Source organism: Melitaea cinxia, chromosome 1 (genome assembly GCF_905220565.1).
Source record: "Melitaea cinxia chromosome 1, ilMelCinx1.1, whole genome shotgun sequence".
In the NCBI taxonomy this organism is placed as follows: Eukaryota; Metazoa; Arthropoda; class Insecta; order Lepidoptera; family Nymphalidae; genus Melitaea; species Melitaea cinxia.
This window is the reverse complement of record NC_059394.1, coordinates 13,772,376-13,790,774: the sequence shown is the minus strand read 5'-3', so window position 1 is coordinate 13,790,774 and position 18,399 is coordinate 13,772,376. Positions and strand designations below refer to the sequence as shown.

The window sequence follows — 18,399 nt, the reverse complement described above, 5'->3', positions numbered from 1 at the left end:
TTATTCTAATTAATTAAAGGGCTTTTTACATCAAAAAGTTTGTAAAAATTTTGTGTTCAAATTGAAACTAAACAAAAAAAAAAAAACAATTTCAACTTGTAAATAGAGATTTTACAATATATAATTAATGTTATTAATACCTATTAATAACAAAAAAAAAACCATTATTATATATTTACTAGCTGACCCGGCGAACTTCATATCGCCTAAAACAAACTTTATCGTATGGTATTAAAGTTCAAATTGACTTTTAAGTATTATCACAAATCTTTTGTATGGGAGTATAGAAGTGTTGTTTTTAGACTTTTTCAGGAAATTTTAAATTTTTTTTTTAGAATATTTCTCTCCGTAAGAACCATCCTCGTACTTCAAGGAATATTTTAAAAAAAGAATTAGCGAAATCGGTCCAACCGTTCTCGAGTTTTGCGCTTAGCAACACATTCAGCGACTCATTTTTATATTATAGACTAGCTGACCCGGCGAACTTCGTATCGCCTAACACAAACTTTATCGTATGGTATTAAAGTTCAAATTGACTTTTAAGTATTATCACAAATCTTTTGTATGGGAGTATAGAAAAGTGTTGTTTTTAGACTTTTTCAGGAAATTTAAAAAAAATGTTTAAAATTTTGCTCTCCGTAAAAACCATCCTCGTACTTCAAGGAATATTTTAAAAAAAGAATTAGCGAAATTGGTCCAACCGTTCTCGAGTTTTACGCTTAGCAACACATTCAGCGACTCATTTTTATATTATAGATTATAGTATAAGTATCACGTGAAATCGTAAAAAATGACTTTGTTTTAAATTTATAAGGTTAATATAAATTTAAACTACATATATATTTATAATTTAACTACTGCTTATACTTGTAATACTTTCTCGTGATGAATTAGGACGAAACTGAGGTTTCATTAATGTTACCCATAAATTACGTGTTTGAGTGTCACACACTACAAAGTATATAAATAGGACAAAACCTTGCATTGTTGACGTCAGGCAAAAAAGATAAGACCAAATAATGTTATTTGAAAACGATATAATACCAAAAACCCAAGTAAGGCCCAGTAAAAAGAATAAAAATATTGATAATCGTAATTGGGCTCCAATAAGGTCAAGATCAGCTCTTCTCATTTTACCGTCAGGTCCTTTAGAAATAGCGTAAATAACCAAAATAAATAGAGTAATATTTATTAACAAGATTATGCAAATTGGCACGATGACACTTACAATTAAATAAAAACCACTGGGATAACATATAGAATATTTATATTCTCTAGCTGCTACCAATAACGGGACGTAGTTTTCCGTATCTAGTATAAGAACAACTATTACTGGTATTAACGGTATACCCCATCCTATCAGAGTAAATTTAACCATAAACCTAGAAGGACGATACACGCCTAAAACTCGCACATATCTAATAAATTGTAAGACTGCAGTAATTAACATCCACATAAAGCTCGCTAAAACTGAATAATGTAATAAAGCTCCTAAGGAGATACACACGGCTTTTGAATAATCAGTAAGCATATTTATTCCGTCCTTTACTTCAAAAATGGTATTATCTAAATTAAATACAATCATGAATAAAAGAGGTAATGCAATGGATGCCGAAAGATGTAATAAAACTTTTGTGCCTGCTTTTTTCCGCCAGGCATAGAAAACTGACGCTGTTACCCAAATGCCCATTATACCAAGCAAGGACAAAAAGCTGCCGACTAGCGAAATAATGTTAAGTGGCTTATCATGTTTTTTAATTTCCATGGGGTCACTATTGTTTTGGCCTCGCTTAAGATCTAGGAGTTGTCCAAAATTCGTTAGGTGATAACATTCACAATAATTTATATAATCCACCCATTTTCTCAAATAACACCCCCTATTTGACCAATAGCCTGGGACTTTATTAGCGCTGTTACTTTGAAAATCCCAATATCCACAAACTGCTCCTTCAACGGCCGGTATTAAATCTTTATACACCAAAGGCATTGGTTTTTCCAAATTCGATACAAAGCCTGGTATTGAAACTCCTACTATACGACTGTTTACCTTGTATCTATCACTGTCTATTTCTTGAAATATTGCATCGTTATGAAAAATGCTTATTATTATGTGTACACTTTCGTAATTAGTATCTGTTTCATTATCACTTTCATTTTTATTTACTTTTAAAGTATTGAGAAGGTCATCTGGTAGCCAAGTAGCAATTTCTAAGTTTTCATACGCTAATACTTCATTTAAAGTTGTGTTTTTAAACAAAGGTTTGATTGTCATTTCTGTAAATTCGTCATTTTTAGCATTATTAATTACTGCCACCCCACTTATGTTATTCAACCATGGAAAAGAAATTTGTAGAATAAATTGCGGTTCAACGGCAAGCTCATATTCACTTATGATATTGTCTCTGTTTTTTCTAGATGTTGTAAGTCTTTCGGCCATACATGAACTTTTGAGGGTAAGCATTTCAATAATATTATTTACGGAATCTAATATAACATTAGTAGAGTTAAGCGTTTGAGCTAATCTCAAGTAATTACTATTGAGTATCATAAGTCTGTCCATAATCCATGCAATATTTTGAAAGTTTCCCATATCTACTGATGATTCATTTTCTTGTGCAATATGGAGTACATGCTGTAAAGACATTGATAAATAATATATATCAGCAGGAATGATAATATTAACATTACCTAAAACAAAACTTAGACCATCAGTAAGAAAACTTGAAGTGTCATTTGCAGGAACTTGTCCTTTAACAAAATTATATAAAAAGGTTGTTGTGTTAGATGGTTGGTAATTTTTGTTACAGGTACCTTCTACTTTATCCCAAAAACTTCCTAAAAGGTATGAACCAGCGCAACGTCTTCTTACTGGCAATCCATTTTCTTGTAAACAAAACTGTTTCGGTGCTGTTATACGCCCAATGGGTGTTAATTCCCAATTGAGTGTATGTGAATTATCTTCAGATGTCGTAGGTAAACAGTACATTGAACTTGAAACATTAACCAAAATATAATTATGTTTCAGCAGTTCAGTATCTGCAATCTTTTTTATATCATTAAATGTATTTTCAATATTGAGTGATTTACTATCATACACATCGTTAATTGTAATATCCATATGCATCGCAATCATTAGATATTCATGATTATATTCAAGATATTCCATTAAAAGGACTTTATTAGCTCCAAAAATATTTGTTATATTTTCACATAAATTATCTTTAACAGTTTCAAGATCAACTTGAATTTCAACATGATTGATAAAAATCTTTATAACAAGAGAAAAAACGTGAACTTCATCACCTTGGGGATTCACAACGATTTTATCAGTTCTAATCAATGAGAAATCCTTTGTGTGGCCTTCACACCAATACTGAGCTGCTCTGTCTGTAATAAGATTTATTGCATATACCACCTTGTCAATGTTTAATGTGTCGTTCAACAAATTACTGTATGACTCAATTTCAATAAAAGGTATGTCATTAATGTCGATAACTTTGACAAATCCTTTTGCATCTGAAAAACATTGAATACCACGATCATTTTGATCATATTTCCAAAGACCAGAAGGAAAGTATATAGTAAGATACATTATTTTTTTTATATCGTCATATTCAAACATTAATTCTGTTTTTTCATAGATTACTTCAGTTTGGCATGCCATACAAGGCAGATGTGTAGGTGGAGTAGGAGTAAAGAAACTTAAGGCGCCAATATTATTCATTGATATATATATTTTAGGTAATATCCAACTTAATATATTTCTGTCGGAGTCGTTTCCAAAGTCCCAATTGGTTGAAGCAAACCAGCACCACATATCATTGGGTAAATTATTTATGTTCGCTATTTTTTTAAAAATATATCTCGCTAAGTCGTTAATATCATGACCACCCATAGGTGTTTTACATATTTTGTTTTCAATAAATCCGTCAAAAGTTAAATTTGTGGAAGAATATTCTATTCCAAGACACACTCCCTCATCAGGCAAATATCTAAAAGAATGATAATTCTTTGGGCATTTTGCGGGATAATGTACGTCATTAATATAAAAGCAAAGATTGTAATGATTTTCTGTACATGATTCTGTCATCAAAACTCTTTGTTTTATGTCGAGAAGTAAACAATTTTTTAATAAGAAATTTCGAATCGTCAAATTATTGCTACTTTCAACTGGATGTCCCCATTTCGGTCCAGGGATGTACCACTGAACCGGACTAATTAATTTTGCTCGTTTCGCCGGTAACCAAAAATATCGTGATATGTTTTTAAAAACTAAAGAATCCAATAGTGATGTCAAATCCTCATCGCTTAAGTCTGTAATAACAGAAGCACCACCACTTTTAAAACAGGGATAGTCCCATGGTGACGATTTTTGGATTTGGTAACAGTATTCATTATTGTTTTTTGATATTTTTTCAAAACCCGGTGGACATGCAGAAAGGTTGTAATATTTAATAACCTGCATACATGGACTCAACTCTTTTGCAGAAGGCTTCCATACCGAACCGACACAATCTCTTGTTATTAAACGATCGTTAGCATAGCAAACGGGATTAGATATGACATTATTTGCTGGAGCCGTTTGTTCCCATTTGACCTTCATTCCTGCATTTGTAGTCTGCTCTGGACAGTCCTAAAATATATGAAATATGTTATTTTTTTATAACAATATGCAATATAACAATTTGTTAATAAATAATTTATAACTGTTTGTAAAAAGTATACAATATCAACCGTTCTTTCCAGAATATATTGTTGTGTTTATTTCTTTATAAAAAATAAAATAATACGTTAAAAATTGATATTTTACCTGTAGTCCGAAATGAAATAATAGCCATAAACTAAAACTAAAAATTGCACTTGACATTTCGTAGTATCACAAATAATCTTCATGAAATAAAATCATAATCCGTAATCTATTGAAATACGATAAAACTACAGTATTCAATTCTGTTAAAAACAATCTGAGCTGTAATGCCGGGCTTTCAGTCATATACCAAATATCTACGTGCACAATATACATGATGTCTTACTATATTAGAGTTTGTGACAAAAATATTTAAGATTTTATATGATACTAGCTGATCTCGCAAACGTGTTTTTGCCATATATGTTATTAACCCCCCTTAAAACCCCCTTTTAAATTAGGGGTATGAAAAATATATGTTGGTCGATTCTCAGACCTACCCGATCGGCACACAAAACTTCATAAAAATGGGTCCACCCGTTTCAGAGGAGTCTTGTAACTAACATTGTGACGAGAATTTTATATATAAGACTAGCTGTACCCTGCGCGCGTTGCTACTTTTTTTGTCGTCCTATCAACTCAGAAACCTTTTTTGGGTTCATGCAAAACACTTTGCTGAAGATCATGACATGATCAAATGCACAGTTTACGATTCTATAAAGGACATACAGACAAACATTAATTTTTATATACATAGATTTTGGACAGTGAGATTAAGTATTATAAAATGTCCATACATTTTGTAGTAGTTTACGCTTTGTCGTCCCTCGTTGAATATAGCCTCCTTGCCGTTTTGCGATCAGTTACATGTATACCTGATAGTGCCCATGTTAAAATCACAAAAATAAACTTATGTTTTGACCATAGCTACTACTAGAGGCCTAGTTCGACTAATGAATATTATCCTTTTTTAAAGTATATGTCCCACAGGAAGGTCTTGAAGAAAACCCGTTTCGACTGCACAATAAACCCATCGCTTTAGCCTGTAATCACTGTTGGTCATAGGCGTCTTTCCCCATGTAGGAGAAGGATCAGAGCTTAATCCACCATGCTACTCCAATGCGGTTTGGCGGATATTATGAGTAACGATCTATGAGTAACGATCGCTATCAGGTGTACATGATAACAACCGGGACCGACGGCTTAACGTGCTCTCTAAGGCACGGTGGGGAGACCCACAAGAACTGTACAAACACCGAGACCACGGCAAACACCTGTATGGCCAATACCGTGCCGTCTCATGTTAGGATACACTCTAATAGACCATTACAAGTGATATTAATTACAGAAATAGAAAAATATAACATAGTAAAGTGGAAACCACCCTGTCTATAGCGTGACAACTGTAATCAGTTTATTAGCATTAGTGTCACCATCCCACACAGGAAAACACTTTCGATACGATATCTCTAAACCTATATTCATTGATTCAACACCATCCTAATAAAGTGCGTTTATATATATGTAGGTAAACAAGGAGGATTAGTGCTTATCTGGGTATGAGAATTGATCAGAGCTTTTAGCAATATAGAGGTACAAATATATCACGAAATACACGATTCTGATAGCTGCGTTATTGTGAAGTTTTAGTGATATTAGTTTAGTGACAATATTAGGTAAAATCTATATAAATAAATAAAATTGGAGTGTCTGTTTGTAATATTAAAATAACCGCTTTTTACTAAATGCATATGGATGTATACACGGTACATATAACAAACTAACATTTTTTACCATTTTTGTATGTCTGTCTGTCTGTCTGTTTGTTCCGGCTAATCTCTGAAACACCTGGACCGATTTTGACGGAATTTCCACTGGCTGATAGCTGGTGTAACAGGGAGTAACTTAGGCTACTTTTAATTTACAAAATTTATTTATCCTATAACTCTGCGAATTGAACAAGAACTTTTTGTTAAATTCCATGCGGACGAAGTCACAGGCACAGCTAGTTTAAAAATACTACTTAACTATTTATAATTTTTATATTTAGTTTATTAAAATTTATTACAATATTTTGTACATGGCTTTTTTTCAATAATATCGTTAAATATAATATTTAATGTATTATTTATAAACATTATAAACAAACAAATTTAAATATTATATAGAGGATATGTAAATAGAAATTTTCGAAGTAAGTAAAAGTTAGTGTTAAGGAACTTTTTACTACGAAATAAGTACAACGCCCTAGTTTTACATATATTATTATAGAGTTAATCTTAACTTTGACGAAATGAGCATTCAATAAACTTATGTACAATATTTTCTTAAAGAAAATAAAAAAGAGTTATTAATTATACGAATATATTTTATGTTTATTCGGTGTCAGGTTTAAGTCCTCCTTGCGGCAGCGGTGGTGGTGGAACGTTAGGTATAGCGGGATCCTTAGCCGAATAGTTAAGGACGTTAAGATCACTGGGTTCTGGCGGAGGCGTTGCTGAAGATTGGTCGCTATTTGCGGATGCAGCCGCAGGAGCTTCAGGTTTAACCATAGGTATAGAAAGAGCTGGTCCTAAAAAATTAGTCAATGGCTGATATAGAGGCCAGTTAGCATACGTACGAAAACCGAAGGGATCGTAAGGATCATAGAATCTGAGACCAGGGTATGTATATGGGAATGCAGGTAGTTGAGTAAATTGATATGCTGGGTTAAAACGTCCGACGGGAAGGACTTGAGGTGGTAAGCCAAATTCATTCAAGGGGATGGGAGATTGTGTTTTCGGTGCTAATGGTGGGGCTGGTGTGACTTTATCGTCTTCTGCCATGGGGCTACTTGATTCCACCGTTTCAGAAGGTTTCGCCGTTTCGGAAGCTTCTGTTCCTGCTGCAGGTTCAGGTGTAGATGCTGGTGTTACTTCAGATTTGGTCTTGGTGTCCTTAGGTGAAAATGTGGCAATGGGAAGTAGACCCTGAAAATGTTGAATGTTTATTTTTTTATTATTTGATTTGTTGAACAAATTTTGTGTATGTATGCTCAACTTTTCTGTAATTTATTTAAGTCTGAAGAATTTTATTGCGTAAAAGATACCGCATTCAAACCGTAGTTATTGTAAAGAGATAATAATTGATAATATTTGTTGTTAAAATGTCTGAATGTTATTCCGATACGACAATGTAGTAAATATTGTTTAAAATAAATTAAAGGTAAATGTTGCTTCAAGTTACTCTTAAGTGTCTTTGCATAATTTTATTTTCGATTTAATTAAATATTTATTTTATTAATATTGATGTAAGGAACAAAATTCTTCAAATAGTGAAAAGTGATTGTTAATGTTATAGATTCAATTAGAACTAAAATTTTGTACTAATAGAAGCAATTGCTGTGGACACATTAAAGATACTAACATTTCCTAATGGTAGATCTCCATAGACGACAGGTTGCAGTGGGAACGGGAAAGTATTGTGCAGCACAGGTTGGTACAAAGGAAAGGCTTTGCTTGGCTCCAAGTTCTGGTTTGATGTAATAAGAGCATTGTACACCTTTGGAATCCTCCCAGGCGTTGGCTCAGCAAATATCACGACGAGGGTTGCGAATAGCATCTGGAAAATCAAGAAAATTTACTGAGAGTTTTAAACACTTCGTAACTTTTATGTAGATGTTACTTCAAAAAAACTACAATTTATAAGAATAAATGATCGTCAGTTTCCTTTTACTTAAGGAAACCAGTTTGTAGGTAGGTAGGTATACCTATACTAAGTGTCAATTGTAATGAGAGCAATTAGCGTTTGCCTTGAAAATTGCAATATAATAAGTACGGTATCCATTACTTAAAGAGGCCTATATAAATTTTATTTTAATTTGTTATTATGACATAAGAAATACCTTTTTAATTAATCGCTTTTTATTTCTGTTTCAGTTTTTACATTTTTAGTTTCGCGAAATTGATTTTATTATATTTTTTATGTAATATTTTTCGTATAGAGATTTGAGCTTGTGATTGTTGAGATTGTTCGCCAGAGGACAGTTTCGTAACATGCACTGGGACCGTTTTTTCAGCATTATAAAACGTTTTTTAACCGACTTCAAAAAAGCAGCAGGCTACTCAATTCGACCGTATATATATTTTTTAAGTATTTTCGGGAATAAATTCGTCGTTTATGAACCGATTTTGATAATTCTTTTTTTGTTGGAAAGGAGATATCCCAAGGGTGGTACCATAAACAAGGAAAACGGGATCTGATAATGGAATCCCAGAGAAATCGAGGGGAACCCTCGAAAATCGTAGTAGCGACTCGTACCTTTGTTAATTTTTTTCGTCTACCTACGTTGTATTACTTGTCGATGTAATTGAAGTCGGTTTTTTCGTTTGCGGGCAAACACAATTATTAACAATAAACTGTATTTTATATATATCGTTATATTATATATATTGTACGATGGAGAGTGGTCAATTAAGTGATTATCTTTTTATGTTGAGTACAAATTACAGAATAAACTATATTTTATTACATATGGTCTACTACTATACTATACTATATACATATGTTCTAAGAGCTGTTTATGCGTGAAATATCTCGTCTCTATATTGTTATACCCCTCTCTCAGCTAAATTTGATTAAGATTATCCGCCAACCTGCATTGGAGTAGCGTGTTGGATTAAGCTCTGATCCTCCTCCTACATCAGGAAAGAGCCCAGCACTGGGATATTACAAGCTGAAGCGTTGATTAAGATTTTAATATTGAAGTTGGAAAATAAAGAAATAAAGATACTTAAAACTCGTAGGCGACAAGCTTTTATATCATATTAATTGTGTAATGACGTTATAATTATATCGATAGTAAAAGTTTTAATGGAAAAATTTACTTTATTTCTTATTAGCGCTTTAAAAAAAAATAAGTTTTTTTTTACTTTTACTTTTTCAATTACTTAATTAAATTTCGTTATAATGAAATATGCCAAGAAAGTTCTTCTTAATATTACGTTTAGAAAATATCATAGCTTTAAAGTACAAACCCGAACTAATTTAATTTAAACACAAAGCGTTACTAATTGGACAATGACAGGCTTTGGAAAATTACTGCCAACAAAAATAATTAAAATACAAGCAATAGGATTTCCCTTACTTTTATAATAACTTATTCATGGTTTTTATGATTAAAAAGTTGGAAGATAACTTAACACGATTATTTCTTATTTTAAGTATTTGAATGTAGACATTTGTATGTAAGTTTATGCATCTATACCACCTACCCAATTTAGATAATAAGTTTCCTTTCTATGTATGGGTTGTCTGGAAGAAATGGCTAATTAGCCATAAGTCCGCCCATTGTACTTCACTGTCTGTAACTATCTTTATGCTTTTTTTGTAATATATTTGTGGTGTACAATAAAGTATAAAATAAATAAAATAAAATAAATATTTTATAGCAGAATAAGCAGACATAGTTCAAACTATTTTTTTTATTAAATATCTTTAATATTAATAATAAAACAATAATAACAGTTAAAGAATAAAATTAATTCATGGTATCTCTTTGTGTGACATAATTTGAATAATATTCATTCAAAGTTAGTTTTAATTTTATTTCTTAGTATTAAAATATGAATGCTTAAAAACGATAAGTAAAAAAAATATTTGAAGACAATACGTACCGACGTGTCTAGTGTTATGTCACACTTGATAGCGACATAGTATATCTCACAAAGAAAAAAATCTAAACTCCCACAGTATATACCTTATGCATTTAAACAACACTATCCTATTTATTTGTTATAGTAGTTATTAGTTTAAATGGTTTCACGTGTTTGAAGTGCAAGCAAAGCGCGAGCATAAGAATTTAAGGTCTTGAATACATACTATATTAAAAAAAAAGATTTTTAAAACAATTTAAATTTAACTTTTTATTTATTTTTTTAATAGATTCGTCAACCATTAGATCAGCGTAGAGGATTAGTTTATGTCCAACAGTATTACATTACAGGTTGAATCAATTAATTGATCAAAATCATATATAATTAATACGTTAAGGTTAAGATGTTTGCCTCTCTTTTTATAAAAAAACCTCACAATTACTCCACATAAATTATATATCATTTTATAGCTTGCTCTACCGGCATCCACAACTAAAAAAATATTATTGCTTTTGTTTTTGTAAATTAATTAATTATTAAAATTATTTAGTGCAAATTATTCGCACGGATATTGCTAGCTAATAAAAATTGTTAAAGCAGAATAAAATTTATTTAGGTTCGAAAATTAATAAAAGGTTTTAACACGATTGCGGCTGAATCCAATAGGATCCAATCCAATAGGAATAGGAGGATGTAACGCCTACCTTGAAATAAAAAAATAAAAAATAAAAATTGCATGTTTTTAGAATAAAAAAGGACATGGGTTCATAAGCCCGTGGATCTATATCACTTGTAAAAAAAAGAATCCAATAGGAAGGCTGAGCTGTCACCCATTTATTTCCGTTATAGATTTATTAGAAATATGCTATCACTGGACATATAAAATTAATATGCTGCGGAAAAAATATAATACTACTGTAATTGAACAATAATAATGTTTGCGAATCAATTTCGGTCTGCACACAAAAGTTTTCAAGTCCAGAGTTTGTTTACTCAATACTTATAACATACTTACATTTTTATACATTTCAGAATAAAATCAGAATGATACAAACTTTCTCGATTATAGTAAAAGTATTCGTAGTGTATCTTCGTAAATCAGTAAGGCAGCTACATTTTAATATCGTCTAGTACAGTTTCTTATAACATGTAAAATTTATCTGAATACTATTTCTTTAAATTTAAGAAGTTTTGTTGCTTAGACTTTATAATTATCTAATAATCGAAATACCTAATATTACATAATATAACTTCGAATTTAACATAACTCTACTTTTAGTAACAGCAATTGTTTTTTTATGTTATCACTAACTCGGCAGCCCTTTTTTGGCCCTGGACTAGTTTGTTCGGTCTTTCTAAAAATAATTTAATTTGAAGACTGTGGGCTTAAAACATATCGTGTTAGATATATCTGTAGCTTGCAAGTCTATTATTGATACCAGCTACTGTACCATGGAAATATAGTCTATTTTTAAGTAAACATTAATGATAAACATGAACAAAAGATTGCAAATCTCTGAGAATATGATTTGAATAATAAAAGTTCTGATGTTTAATACGAGTGGCCGTCGGAGCAGGTTCGGGTCATTGCCGAATTCTAACGCAACAGTTTGCTCAACAGCACAGAGCAAAATTTTTATACATATAGACATTAAATATTAACGCTATTCGACAATACTCTGTTTCAGGGTGTAGGATTTATGCGTTATAAAAGACACCTGTGTACCTACGGTTGCGAAATAAGTATTAAGTACTAGGTCGTAGAATGGCACATGAGTTCGACGGTGTCTTATAATATAAAATATTCGAAGTTACATTTTGGTTGGAATTCCAAATCTTTATGTAATATGTACACAATATGTTTAGCTGTCTATAATCTAAAGTAATTAAATGACATATTTTTCTTAGTAATGGCAGCAAAATTTACATTCTTTTGGTATTTTTCCTGTTAGCTGCAGTATCAACTGAAACATAATAATAATAATAATAATAAAAACTCTTTATTGTACACCAAAAGTGAGCAAAAATACAAAAATAAAAACAGGAGTTAAGTACAAAAGGCAACAATACTTAAGAATGTTGCACCTACTTCAAGTTGCATTTAATGTACGATAATATCACTAGACATATTTTATTGCTTTCTCTACCTAAAACTATTTAAGTTTATACGAAGATGTGTATAAAATTTATTTTTACACGAAAACTTACTTTCTGAGTTCACAGTCAGATGCTTTGTATCCACAAAAACAAAGTTAAATGTCTTGAAGTTGGCGGATATTATAGTCCGGTTTCGATCCGGAAATCGGCGCGTGCTCACAATGCCACAACATTTGTCTAGCGTTGTGGCCGCGTGGACACGCCTACGACAAGGTCTAAGAAATGGAACGCGAGCAGTCATTGAGGTCAAAAGATATAAAGCACACATTATTATACTATAACAGAGAACATTGAAGGCTGTAGGTTATTTTATTTAACAAAATTAAATTAGAAATCGACTGCGAAGCTTAAAAGAGTAAGCAGTATTTATTCGTTTTACTTTTTTGGACGAATCAACAGTCAAATATCGCTATACGAGTGCATAGTCATTAATGTACGAATTATTCGTATTAACCTTTCCGTCATCTTTTTTCTATTTTGAGCTTTTCCGTAAATACCTATACTATATTATTAAATATAATATGTTATCCTAAATGATAAAATTAAGTATAAATAAGTTAGTTATGTAATTCTGTCTCTGTCTTCTCCATTGAGACGCACTCTTCCATTGAGATTAATTTAAAAATAATTAATAATGGGAAAAACACAATGCAAAATGTGGTTTGTTAAAGTGCACAGTGTAATGTCGCAATGTTTGTAAGGTACTATATGTGCATCATTGTGCATTCTGAATAGAGACACGAGGTTCGATGACCCAGCACTGGCCTTTGTCCATATGATGAAATTACTCTACATAACAACAGATACATGAAGGGGTTTGTCAATGTTCTTTAGGATAATTTTTTTTCAAGCTTATGAAATATAGCCTACTATGTGCTTATTTGTGTTGATGTTACAATAAGTATAATAATATTATTTAATTATATTTGTAGACTGTACTATATTATATGAACTGTGACGTTTTATTACTTCCTTAAGAAAATAATTTAAAGATCGAATTATATACTTCTGTTATTAAAACAAATAATTAGGAAAAGTTAATTTGTGACTTTAGGCGTGACAACTTAAACAATAGAAGAAAATGAAATAACTTGCTACGTAACATTTATAAGCATATATATGTTTGTGTTTCGCAGAATTTGTAGTATTTGCGTCCAACGAGCCCTGTATTCTATTATTCAATATCAAATATTTAACTAAAAAATATCCATATCCCTAATATTAAATGGTTTGCTTTGGATAGGTTCGGTGTGTTTATATTTACTATAACATTTAAATAATCAAATGTAGTATGCTATAAATAGTATGTTAGCATAAACAGCTATATGATCGATTACTGGAATATGATTCAAATAGCAGGTTAGGGCTCATTCTTGTTCGGTGTAAAAAAGTATGTAATAAATATGTTTTATAAAATATATCTATTGCGTGTATCGATTATTAATTGATTGTCGATTACTGAGAGTAATGCAACAAAAAACCAATATGAAAAATGTATTCAAGTATGCTTCAAAAGCGATTTTTAGTCGTTACGTTACAAAATAAATAGTTATTATCTACTTAGTTAATTAGAGTTCATGTGAAGTAGCAACCGCTATAGATATAGCTATAGATCTTTAAAAAAACTGATAAAAATCACAACAGTTTGTCATAAAAATAGTTATTAAATTATTAAATGATGTACCAACTACTACTAATAATACAATATTTAAATATAAGTCCTACTCGTACGTTACCCACACATATTTCTTATTTATACGAGTATAATTCTATAACATCAAAGACTTTCAAATATTAGCAATTGACTACTAAATAATTATAATTTGTTTTAAAACAGTTTAACGTCATTTACTTTATAGTCTACTTTTATTCTAGACATTAATATTAGGAACCACAAATTTGTGTATACTTAAGAGGTTACGGGATATCACTACATAGTATAAAAAAAGTACCTTCGCGCTGTCTGTATGCTTAGATCTTTAAAACTACGCAACGGATTTTGATGCGGTTTTTTTAATAGAGTGACTCAAGAGGAAGGTTTATATATATATTATACATGCATAATATGGTAGAAAAATATTGATAATTTTAGAGATTACTGACGAATCTTTTGTTAAAGATAGTGTTTAGTATCAACACTGCACCCGTGCGAAGCCAGGTCGAGTTGCTAGTAATAAATAAATTGAAAAATAATAAGGTTTTATTTCTAATGTAGTATTTGTTAATTATTCTCTATCTTAGATTGTATGTGATTAAGTTAAAATGTAAAATTAGCTGACAAATCTATGTATATTAATATCTGTTATTTTTATCGAAAGAGTTTTTACATGTGTATTAAATATGATCAATATGTATCCATTAATTTTTGTTACATAACATAAGACGTCAATGTAACGAGTTTGTTATATACATACAAAAGTTTTAAAATCTTTATAGTTAATGATTTAATTGGTTAAAATTTGCCTTCTGTACACTGTAATACTGTTAAAGAAATTATTCTATAGGTATGCAGGCTAACTACGACGGACGACGGACACAATAAGGACACGGAGGCAATAATTGTGTTTGCTGGCAAACAAAAAAAACGACTTCAACTACATCGACAAGTAATACAACGTAGGTAGATGAAAAAATAGTCAAGTATATACGCATTATCAAAGATTACTCCAAAAGTTGTAATTAGATCTCGATGAAATTTAAATGTGACCACATGATAAACACTGGCTTTCGATTAAATTAAAAATCCTCACCGGTACACCCAGTAAAAAGTTATGCGGATTTCTCTGGGATCTCGATTTCTCTGGGATCCCATCATTAGATCTTGGTTTCCTTATCATGGTACTACTTACTTCTCCTTTCTAACAAAAAAGGTCAAATCGGTTCATAAACAACGAAGTTATCCTCGAACATACATAAAAATAAAATAGAATTGAGCAACCTCCTCCTTTTTTGAAGTCGGTTAAAAAGGACAAAATTTTAATTAACATATTTTTTTAAGCTACTAAGATTTTTTTTTTATTATTATTAACACATTTAAAGTAAGGTTTTTCATTTAGTTATAATAATGAAACAGTAACAATTTCTTTTTTAATTTAAATTAATGTTGCTTTATTTATATAAATCCTTTTGTATATGTTAATCTTCATTGACATATACAAAAGATATTGATTGTGTATAGATATGATTTGTTATGCAATTAACATGTTGGATAACATTTACCATTCTTAAGTGGTCATAGATTCGCTGGCTAGCTTTGAGCAAATGACACTAATCTATTAACTGTGTTATACGATTTATGTAACAACACGTTATCCATAAAAACATAAATAAATGAGACAAAAGTCGTCTGGATTATACAAGACGTTCAAGTTCAGTCACAATCGGAAAGGTCATTGAAGCCTAAAAAGCAAATTAGCGTATTAATGTATCACTGAACAAATCTGGTTGTATACTCACAGGCAGTACGGCAAACTGTTGGACCGCCATGTTGCGCGCACTTCGGCGAGTGGTAGTGGAGTGGCGACGTGGTGGTTACGACTTGCGCCTGCGCAGCGCGCTCGCCATCAATGAACTGACGGTGGCTGGAAGCGATTGTTCGAATGTTTCCTTTGTGTTCGAAGAATTGGTTTCCGTTACCGATTCCCGCAATTTTTATTGTTTGCTTTTTATTTTTTACACTATAATCATTACATATATTGTTGGTAAATAGTATTTTAAAATATAGTGTACCTACACTAAGGGGTTGTATAAGTAAAGAAAATTATTTTTTCCAAGATAGTTGAGACATATGTGATTGTACATTAGAGTATTGTTATTAATTTGGTAATCAATACTTACTGTCAATAATTAATTTGTCTAAGTGATAGTTAAAACAACATAACGATAGTTCTCATACAAGAAATTGAAAAAAAAAAACTTTTACATACATTTTTCTTCATTCGTTGGTAACAGTTTTAATTTTATTTTAAATTTAAAGTAACTTTTACTTTTTATGTGAATTCATGAGGAGCTTAATTTTATAAATTCTTACTGTTCGCGGAACATGAATGTCGTCCCTTCTTGAGATTTTATTTCTGTTCTAGTGTCCTTGTGGGCGAATGCAACTTCATGCTTTGCCCCACTTAATTGATAAGCTTTTTAGACGTTACTTCTTATTTAGACGGATAATCAGAATTGAGGATTTCAAGGACACAAACAGTTTTAACTAAATATGGTATAATAAGTTATAAATAAGTTTACACGCACAGTCGACTCTTCCTTTTTAGGAACTACTTTTGTAGGTAAGATAATGCCTCTTTTTAGGGTAGCATTGAACTGATTTTATTTACAATATAGGGGACGGGCGCTTTTGTGGGACGCAACCTGCGTTGACACACTTGCTCCGTCTCATGTCAGGGAAACAGCCTTAAAAGCGGGAGCCGCAGCGGAAAAAGCTGAAACGACTAAACGGCACAAATATTCGTCACTAATTCCAAATTACATCTTTGTGCCGTTTGCAGTCGAAACACTTGGACCTTGGAGTAGCAGTGCTAAAAATTTTTTAAATGAGATAACACCTCGCCTTATTGCCTCCACTGGTGACAAGAAGGCTGGTGCATTTTTTGCCCAGAGAATCGACATAGCGATTCAACGGGGAAATGCTGCCAGCATTCTTGGCACAATTCCACGCGGACATGATTTATACCAAAACTATCTGTAAATATTTAGTTCTTAAGTTGTGAATTGTAAATATGTATAATATTTTGTATAAATAAAGTGTATATACTTTTACCTATTTACAATATACTAGCGGACCCGGCAGACGTTATCCTGCCCGAAATAGCATTAGTAGCTACCAAATTTGGTGGCTAACATACCGGCAGCAGCGCCACATACCGGGTCCAACTGTGTTTCCAAACCATTCATGTACCCATTGAAATATATACACGAAATTTCAACCAAATCTATCTAGCCGTTTAGGAGGAATTCAGTGACAAACACACGAACAGAAGTAATATTTATAAATAAAGATAAACTGGACCGCAAAAAAGGGTCGGTTCGAAAATCTTCAATATCTTCAAAAGTACTAGACCTAGCTTTATAAAATAGAGATAAAATTAAAGAATATATTAATGTGGTAAAATGAAAAAAAAATTCAAATTTTTTATTTTTAATAAATGTAAAATAAATAAAAATGTGTAGTTTTTCCAGTACTTTTGTGCATACACGTCTATTTTAATTTTATAATTACTGACTAGCTATTAATTATAAAAAGAAGTCGTTTTCTGGCAATTTTATTATTTTTATTTATATCAGTCATCTGTATCGTAATACTAGATTCTTCTAGTGATATCACTCGCGTGAGGTTAACAATGTGTTTGATATTTAAGTGACTGCTCCAATTTTTTAAGTCATAGCCCGATAGTAACTATATGGTTTAAAACTTTTCCTCAAGCACTGACGCAAATTTATTAATTTTAATTCGTCAAATCGACCTTGATATTAGTGCTTTCAATTAAAGTTTTATCTGAAGCACTTCAGTAAGTATAGTCTTTAAGTTCAAAAAATATAGCTAGAAATATTAATTCAGATTTTGTGTTTATAATATATTCCAGCCACAAACCAGTGCTGTGACCGTTGCGCCAAAGCATCGTCACTACTACAATACTTACGTGCTTTTAAAATAAATTTATAAAGAAGGAAAATAAGTTTTACATAATATTATAAAAATTATAACACAACAATACACTTTATTGTACACCAAAACAGAAATAATACATATTATGGACTTAAACAGAGTATCATCAGGCACAAAGGGCGGCCTTATCGCTAAAAAGCGATCTCTTCCAGGCAACGTAGGGGCAGAGGAGATGGTATTGTGTCAGTGTAGGTGTATAAATTGAGACATAAACGTTTATTAATTAATTATTTAAGAATGGCAAA

The 18,399-nt window shown here is 31.3% G+C and overlaps 2 protein-coding genes across 2 annotated transcripts; both read right to left on the bottom strand.

Moving 5' to 3' along the window:
• Positions 1 to 699: 699 nt before the first annotated feature.
• On the bottom strand, positions 700 to 4,867 carry LOC123653995. The gene is made up of 2 exons (XM_045589960.1): positions 4,811 to 4,867; positions 700 to 4,633 (listed from the first exon to the last, which is right to left on the bottom strand). The coding sequence occupies exons 1-2, from the start codon at positions 4,865 to 4,867 to the stop codon at positions 851 to 853; spliced, it is 3,840 nt and encodes a 1,279-aa protein (XP_045445916.1). The 3' UTR covers positions 700 to 850.
• A 2,068-nt stretch (positions 4,868 to 6,935) lies between these two features.
• On the bottom strand, positions 6,936 to 16,070 carry LOC123657322 (proline-rich receptor-like protein kinase PERK12). The gene is made up of 3 exons (XM_045592893.1): positions 15,934 to 16,070; positions 8,093 to 8,287; positions 6,936 to 7,656 (listed from the first exon to the last, which is right to left on the bottom strand). The coding sequence occupies exons 1-3, from the start codon at positions 15,961 to 15,963 to the stop codon at positions 7,063 to 7,065; spliced, it is 819 nt and encodes a 272-aa protein (XP_045448849.1). The 5' UTR covers positions 15,964 to 16,070; the 3' UTR covers positions 6,936 to 7,062.
• Between the last annotated feature and the right edge of the window lie 2,329 nt (positions 16,071 to 18,399).

Bases quoted from the DNA above. Each gene is read 5' to 3' on its own strand.
- LOC123653995 (XM_045589960.1), bottom strand. From the start codon at position 4,867: ATGTCAAGTGCAATTTTTAGTTTTAGTTTATGGCTATTATTTCATTTC. The intron at 4,634-4,810 runs GTAAAATATCAA...CATATATTTTAG, and splicing joins TATTTCATTTCGGACTACAG to GACTGTCCAGAGCAGACTAC.
- LOC123657322 (XM_045592893.1), bottom strand. From the start codon at position 15,963: ATGGCGGTCCAACAGTTTGCCGTACTGCCT. The intron at 8,288-15,933 runs GTGAGTATACAA...TTGATTTTCCAG, and splicing joins AACAGTTTGCCGTACTGCCT to ATGCTATTCGCAACCCTCGT. The intron at 7,657-8,092 runs GTTAGTATCTTT...CAACATTTTCAG, and splicing joins GAGATCTACCATTAGGAAAT to GGTCTACTTCCCATTGCCAC.